The 7,627-nt window shown below is 47.4% G+C and overlaps 1 protein-coding gene across 1 annotated transcript; it reads left to right on the top strand.

Moving 5' to 3' along the window:
• The first annotated feature begins 1,287 nt into the window (after positions 1 to 1,287).
• On the top strand, positions 1,288 to 5,589 carry LOC102103168 (prostate stem cell antigen). Its single transcript, XM_005516874.3, has 3 exons — positions 1,288 to 1,533; positions 3,918 to 4,022; positions 5,140 to 5,589. Exons 1-3 carry the CDS (start codon positions 1,482 to 1,484, stop codon positions 5,349 to 5,351), a joined length of 369 nt encoding a protein of 122 aa, XP_005516931.1. The 5' UTR covers positions 1,288 to 1,481; the 3' UTR covers positions 5,352 to 5,589.
• Positions 5,590 to 7,627: the final 2,038 nt, after the last annotated feature.

Genomic DNA, 7,627 nt, shown 5'->3' with positions numbered 1-7,627 from the left:
GATTTGATAGGGAGTGTTTTTTTCCCCCTTGGCCCTGTTCTTCCTTACCACAAAAAGCCAAACCCTACAGGGACAGTCCTAAGGGATTAAAAAAGAAAAATAACCTTAAATACCTCTGAACGACGAACTGCAGAGCCTGAAAAAATAAAGGCTTTTTTTATCCATAAAACTTGGCTATAAATTATATGGTCTGTAAAAATATGATGAGGCAGAAGCCAATAGACACAGAAAGAAGGTGTTGGGGTGATTTTTAGGTATTTTTTAAACAGAAGAGTGAAAAATGGAATTGGTTAAGATCCTCACAGAAGAATTAGGATTTGTCAAATAATCTCCTATAACAGAGTTTCCTCTGCCCTAAATCAGGGCAGGAGTTTTAGTCTCTACCCTTCATCCCACAGCCACTGATAAATGATCCACCTGCACACCTTCCTTTCCATTTAGAAAAGTGTCTGAGAGTTAAACTGCATGGGAATAAATCCCTGAAAGAAAGAAATGCACAGCACTAATCCCAAGATTCCGGGGTGGGGGGGGAATAAAAACTAAAGGTTTAATTTAGCAAAAAAAACCCTGTGTTTTTTTGCCCTGGCACATCCTGAGAAGTGGTCACAGGATGTGAAGAATGGGAGAGGACTCTGCTCAACCCACGAGAGCAAACATTCACACTCGAGGCTGGAATGTGGCTGAACTCACCCCGTCTGTGACAGAGAAGTGGCATTTTTTGGACAAGCCTAGGTTGTTGATATCGCATCTGCTGTGAGTCAAGTGCCCAAACTTGCACCCAGCCTATGCCAGACAGGAGCACACAAAGAGAACCATCATCAAACATCTCAAAACACCAAACAGATCCATCTCAAAGTCCCTTTCTCTGGGTTTCAAACAATCAAAATATAAGAGTTGGCCATTGCTTTTTAAGAGAAAACAAATGCAAACGAGGGTGAATGAACTCCTTTATACCTGGAAAGGCCGATGCACTTTTAATCTGCCCACATACCTCCCCACCACATACCTTGTTATCACGAGTATCACTCACACAGGCAGATAAATACCCGGAGCTGTTGATCCAAAGAACATTTTGTCCTCGATTTAAACACAATGGTTCCACTCAGGGTGGCACCGGGGGTGGAGAGCCTCGTTCACAGGGTGCCACTGCACCCTCAGTGGCTCAGAAGAAATGCATAAGGCCGGCCTTGTTCGGAAGAATTTGGGGCTTTTTCCACTCCTGTGAGCACTTTGCCCAAGGGTAGGAGGGAAGGCGGGGGTGGCAGCGGTGGAGGGGAGCCCAGAGGGTGGCAGGGAAAGAGGAGAGGCACCAAAGGCAAATATCCCAACACACAAAGCAACCCCTCCCTTGGTCCTGCCAGCAGCTCCCTCAGGTGCCTTCTCAGGGATGACCTTGCGGGCACGCCCGGCCTCCCAGGATATATAACCTGCCCCGGGAGGAAAAGAACCCAGAGAGGCAGCCACAGAGAGGTTATTCCAAGATGAAGGCTTTCCTTGTGCTCCTGCTGGGAGCGCTCCTGTGCGTGGACTCAGGTAAGACCCCGCAGAGGATGTGCCCCGCATCCCTCCCTGCGGATTTGCAGTCTGCAAGAAGGATTTGTGACGGGGTTTGGCGGCGAGGGAGGAGATGCTGGAGCATTGTCATCCCAAGATATTTCCCTTCGGATGGGTGTTGAGTGGGAAAAATGCACAGGGCTGCCCTGGGGATGGTGGGATCTGAGTGCTGGGGAGAGCAGCTTCCAGGAAAGATAAATCCTGAATCCTGGATTAATCAAAATCCAAATTTTCTTATGCCAGACCATACAGTTATGGGGGAAGGGGAGGGGCTAATTGGGGTGGGAGGATTATTTTCCTTCTTCCCAGGCTATCAAAATTACAACATTTATGCAAAGTTTTCCTCCAACTTTTTTTTTCTGACTCTTCCTTTCAAAAGTGGACTCTGATGCTGCCCAGATTTCCAGAGTTTTAGTAGGACAGTAAAAATTACAGTGCCATGATACTTTATTTTATAGAGTGAATGCGTGGGGTATAGAGAATGTCAGGTTTTTATAGCTTCATCAAGATAAAAAATGGGTTTAAGGCAGCTTTTCCCTGCTAGAGAAGAATCAGATTTGAGCAGTTGCTCAGTCAGCAGACTATGTTTAAGGAAAAAGCTGTGAAGGGTCTTGCACAGCCCTCAGACCTTCCTCTCTGCCAGCTTCCATCAGAACACTCAAAATTTGTCTTTTATTGCTTTAAAAGTCAAATCAATGTGAGAATTTAAAGTGAGAACAGAGTGCAGCACTCAGACAAATTTGGGCTTGGCTCCTCACCTCAGTGACTGCCTCTGTCATTTAAACCAGAGAGGCTTGGACAGAGGGAGACCTCTGCGCCTCAGGTTAATTCCTTCACTCACTAATTTCTAAATAGGACTTTCCAGTGTACTAAAAGAGTCATTCAGGCATTAGGATATTGAGTTGGGGGATTTGTGATGTAAGTTTGGTGGTCATGGGGCTCAAGAAAATACACATACACATACATTTTTTATATATATATATATACATATATACACATATATGTATATCAACTGACAATTGCAAGACTCCAGTGACACCCAGGGGCACAAGTAGTGACAGGAACAGATAATTACACCACCAACTCACTCCTCTGGGGACAATTTTTCACCAGGGCTGGATGCTTGGGAGCTGCCAGGGTTTTCCTGCCTTTCCTGGATGCACAGAGCAGCCCAGCAGGTGTTGCCAGCACTGATTTCCATCCCCTTTGGAGTGACGTTTCCACCAAGGATGGGGACAGGGAATGACCTGGTGGTCAGAGAGGGGTGAAAGCCATTTGCACTTTGATTTCTAGGAGGACGTGGTGAAAAAGGCAAGTAAAAAGTTAAGAACTGAGGCAAGGGGCTGGAAGAGACTTTGCAAATTCCTGCTTCATCCCCCACTCAAGGCCAGGTCAGATGGGGATTGGAGAAACTCAGTCTAGAGGGATGTGATGAAATGATGAAATGATCCCTCCAACCCAAACCATTCCAAGGTCCTCTTCAAGCTCAGCTGCCCATCTGCTCTCTTTTTTTTCTCCCTCACTGCACTGACTACATCCAAAATATCTTCAGCAGCTGCCAAACATGATTTCCACCTCAGCCAGGTATATTATTATCCACAAAAATCCAAAAAACCAAAACCAAAACCAAAACCAAAAACAAAAACAAAAACAAAACCACCAATTTTTTTTCCCAAAGCAGAGGAGATACCTTCCTTTGAGGATCCCCAGGAATGATCCTGTTTCCCAGTGCAAGCACTCGGTAGAATTCTCTGGAGAGCTTCAGATAGACTGAAGATACATGAGAAGTGTAGAATTGTTCCCCACCTGCAGGGCTGGGTCCAGTTCTGGGGTCCAGCATCAGAAGGATGTGGAGCTGCTGGAGCAAGTCCAGAGGAGACCATGGACATCTCCACGGAGATCTCTGTGCTCCAAGGGCTGGAGCCTCTCTCCTCTGGAGCAGGGAGAGCTGGGGGTGTCCATCCTGCAGAAGAGAAAACCCTGGGGAGACCTCAGAGCCCCTTTCAGTGCCTGGAGAGGCTCCAGGAGAGTTGGATAAATTTTTAGGAGGTCCTGTTGGGATAAGATGTAGGCTAATTTTTTAAAACTAAAAGAGGGTGGATTTAGGTTAACTATAATTAAGATATTTTATTATAATTAAAGTGGTAAAAAAACCAGATCAAGCTGCCCAGGGAAACTGTGGCTACCTCATCCCTGGAAGTGTCCAAGGCCAGGTTGGATGGGGCTTGGAGCAACCTGGGATAGTAGAAGTTGTCCCTTCCCATGGCAGAGGGGTGGAACTTGACGATTTTTAAAGTCCCTTCCGACCCAAACCATTCCATTACTCCCTGATTCCTCTCCTAACCCCTCTTGGTCTCTTGCAGGTTCATCTTTGCAGTGCTACAGCTGCACATCCCAGCTCAGCAACTCCAAGTGCCTGACGAAGAAGGAATGTGGCGAGAAGGATATGTGCAAGACAGATGTGATCCGTAAGGAAAAGCAGGGGTGGGAAATGTCTTAGTTGGGATGTTGGGGCCAAACATCTTCCCAGCCTCAGGTGTCCCCTCCAGGCTCACCCAGTCTGGAAACTCCAGGTGGTTTGGGCCAGCAAACCTCAGCCTGCAAATGTCTTTCACCTGCACAAAATTAATATTTATTTCTCTTTCACAGCAACAAAAATTATTTGCTTGCAAGGGCAATGGTTAATTTTTTGCAGTAATTGCAAACAGGAATTAAAGTGGGAGGGGCTGAGCGTGGTCCAGCCTGGTTGTGAAGTTAGGAGGCACTGATTTGAGGTGAAATCAATGAAAATGACAAAATTTCATCTCTATGTCTGTGGGAAACTTGAAAAACTAGGATTTTATCCTTCTGTTCTAGATCTGGTTTGCGCCAAAAGCTGATCTGCTCTCAGACATGGGGCACAGAGCCCCAAAAACCTCACATTTAAGGTCCTCTCTGTCAGGCTGTAGATGTGGTATCTCCAGTAGGAATTATCCCAGCTGGAAATGTGCAAATCCATGACATTCATATGCAGGAGAGCCAAGATGTTGTAGAACTTGTTATTTATTGCACAGAATGGATTTTAGATCTCCTGGAGGAGAATGGATCAGATCTCCTGGAGGTCAAAACCTGCTGGTAACCAGCAGTTGCCAAAAATGCCCAAAAAAATGGGCTGTGAAGCAAATCAAAAAATAACTGTGCCATCTGAAGTGGGAATAGCCATGTTTTCACCGTTTCCCAGGTGCTGAAAGGCTCCATGCACCAAAGATGTTTGGGATTGGGCTTCACATGAGGGAGGACAGGGTTAGATGGGATATTAAGACAAAATGCCTCACTTTGAGGGTGGTGGGGCCCAGAGAAGCTGTGGCTGCCCCATCCCTGGAAGTGTCCAAGGCCAGGCTGGACAGGGCTTGGAACAACCTGGCCTAGTGGAAGGTGTCCCTGCCCACCAGATGATCTTGAATGTCCCTTCCCAGCCAAACCATTCTGTGATTCCAATTTTCGTCCCACGGAACGAGCTCAGATAAGAACAACATCCCGTTATTCGGTTCCACGAGGCTTGGCTTGTACTGAATCCTTGTAATCACAGTCCTGCTTTCTTCCCAGGGGTTGTGGGGCTCTTCAGCATCATCAGCAAGGGATGTGACTCCTCATGTGAAGTATCCTACCAGGACTTCAACGTGGGCAACAGGAACATCTCCTGCTGCAGCAGTGACCTCTGCAACGTCAACGCCGCGGGCAGTGTGAGGTCCAGCTATGGGCTGGCCGGAGGCGTAGCGGCCGGAGTGCTCTGGATCGTGGTCAACAACAAATTTTGAGGAGCAAAGATGCCTCCCATGGCCACAGAAAGTCTTGGAGCACCCTCCTAATAACAGGAATTGTAACCAGGGGCAGTGGGGTGTGTTGGGCACCTAGCACCCTGGGAGCTGATGGCAGCTCTTTGCCATATGATGGCTTCTGCTTTAATCTTATTACAAAGCTCAAGTGCGACCAGATAAGGAAATGTGTGTTCATGTTATCTGCAAAACACCTAAAATAAAGTTATTTCTCCACCAACTGTGAGTGTGTCACGTGTCTATCACTCGGTCACCTCTTTGTGGCCACAGCAGAGCTGCAGGTGGGGGTTTTATGTCCAGCCAATGTCCAGCCCAGGTCATTGCTGTGCAATGTGACCTGAAGTCCATTTTGTGACCAAGTAGCTGGCCCAGAGGATGAGGGAAAGGCTGCAGACATATCTCCCTGGAGTTCAGGGAAGCCTTTGATGCTGCTTCCCATGACGTTCTCCTGAAAAAATTGGCAGCCCAGGGCTTGGGAATGTGTACTCTTGGCTAGGTTTAAAACTGTCTGGATTCCAGGCACAGAGTGGTGGGGAATGGTGCCACATCCAGATGGTGGCCGGTCACCAATGGTGTCCCCCTGGGATCAGTGCTTGGGTCAGGCCAATATATTAAAAAAAAAAATAAAATAACAGAAGCTGAGTTTTCAGGGTGACAATCATAAATAAATATATTGATCTGGATGAGGAGGTCACGACCGCCCTCTGGAATTTCACAGATGATACCAAACTGAGTGGGATGTTGATCTGCTGGAGGGCAGGAAGGCTCTGCAGAGGGATCTGGACAGGCTGGATCAGTGTTCCAGGGCCAGTGGTCTGAGATTCAATACCAGTGAGGTGTCTGAGTACAAGGCAGACTCTTTAACATCTCTCATGTACAGTTGTAGCCCCTCTGTATGGCTACAGATTCAAAGTTATCCCATGCCTTCTCCAGCTGATTTATTTTATGGATATAAACTTGGATGTTCCCACCTTGCACTGGGAGATCCTTTGGAAAAGGCAGCAGAAAAAGCACTGTACAAAGAGGCCCGAGAGACACTCTGAGGTGGGTTTTCCAAGCTACAGCCACATGAGGAGATCGGAAGAAAAAAACAAGGAAGTAAAAAAAAACCAAACATGGAGAGTAAATCTGGGAGAGCCCTGGGTGGGAGAACAGGATTTAAGGAGCTGTGAAGTCAGGACAGCAATGGGGGGAGGATTAAAAGGGGAGGGAGATTGGCCAAGAGCCCCACATTCCTCTCTTCCACCTTAAAACCTATTGGAGCTGCCAAGGATGTGAGGATCCAGAGGCTGAAACAACAGGGAATCATTTCCCTGGTGGGGATGCATCACCTGGAGGATGCACAGCCATGGGACAAGGGTCAAAATCCCATATGGGATGAAGTCAAAGGGATGTCAGGAGATAATGACACCAATCTGCTGTTGTGAAAGACAAAAGTGCGTAAATCCTTGGGATGCAAGGCTAATTGTAAGGAAGCTACTAATTGTAGGAAGCTGGGAAGGGGTTTTTCCCCAGAGGAAATCAAGAATGAGCCACCTTGTTTATAGGAATCCAATCTGGTTATTGGTGAAGGGAGGATATGGGACAAGTGGAGTGATTTATTCTGGCTTTTCCAAACCTCCTGAGTCACATCCCTGAAAGGGGGCTCATCCACCTGTAGGTCTTACAGTCAGGCTGTTTCCTGCATGGGTGACCAACTCCATGAAGTCTCCACTCCAGGGAATCTTCTCCTTGTCCCTGACACCTGGGACACGCCCAGTGCCCACTTTCTGAAACAATTCCTGGGCGAGCCCACATCCAGAGGCCATTCCCAACAAGCAATTTGGCTACAGTGGTCTTTTCTGGAGACTGGGAATTTAAGTGGCCAAGGCCTGGCGGCTCCAGAGCCATCGGAGTCCTCAGGGATGTTGGGTGAAAGAGCCTCTTCCAGCTTCTGTCAAACACATTCATAAAATCATGGAATGGTTTGGGTTGGAAAGGACCTTGAAGATTATCTTGTTCCACTGCCCTGCCATGGGCAGAGTTACCTTCCCCTAGACCAGGTTGCTCAGATCCCCGTCCAACCTGGCCTTGAACGCTTCCAGGGATGGGAATTTTGGGAATGGAGGCTGTTCAGCTCTAGTTTAACATGTTGATCCCATGGCAATGCTGTCTAATTCCTCGAGCATGTAATTGAGGAATTTCTTCCCAGAGCCACGAGGTGGCTTTCCCAAGCTCTGGTGGTTGAGAACCAATGTCTAAACACACTCAGAAGATCT

Source organism: Pseudopodoces humilis, chromosome 1 (genome assembly GCF_049639895.1).
Source record: "Pseudopodoces humilis isolate 2021_Gansu_Grassland_sample_001 chromosome 1, ASM4963989v1, whole genome shotgun sequence".
In the NCBI taxonomy this organism is placed as follows: Eukaryota; Metazoa; Chordata; class Aves; order Passeriformes; family Paridae; genus Pseudopodoces; species Pseudopodoces humilis.
This window is presented reverse-complemented; position numbering and strand designations above follow the sequence as displayed.

Coding starts and splice junctions, on each gene's coding strand:
- LOC102103168 (XM_005516874.3), top strand. CDS start 1,482: ATGAAGGCTTTCCTTGTGCTCCTGCTGGGAGCGCTCCTGTGCGTGGAC. Junction 1,534..3,917: donor GCTCCTGTGCGTGGACTCAG/GTAAGACCCCGC, acceptor GGTCTCTTGCAG/GTTCATCTTTGCAGTGCTAC. Junction 4,023..5,139: donor GTGCAAGACAGATGTGATCC/GTAAGGAAAAGC, acceptor CTTTCTTCCCAG/GGGTTGTGGGGCTCTTCAGC.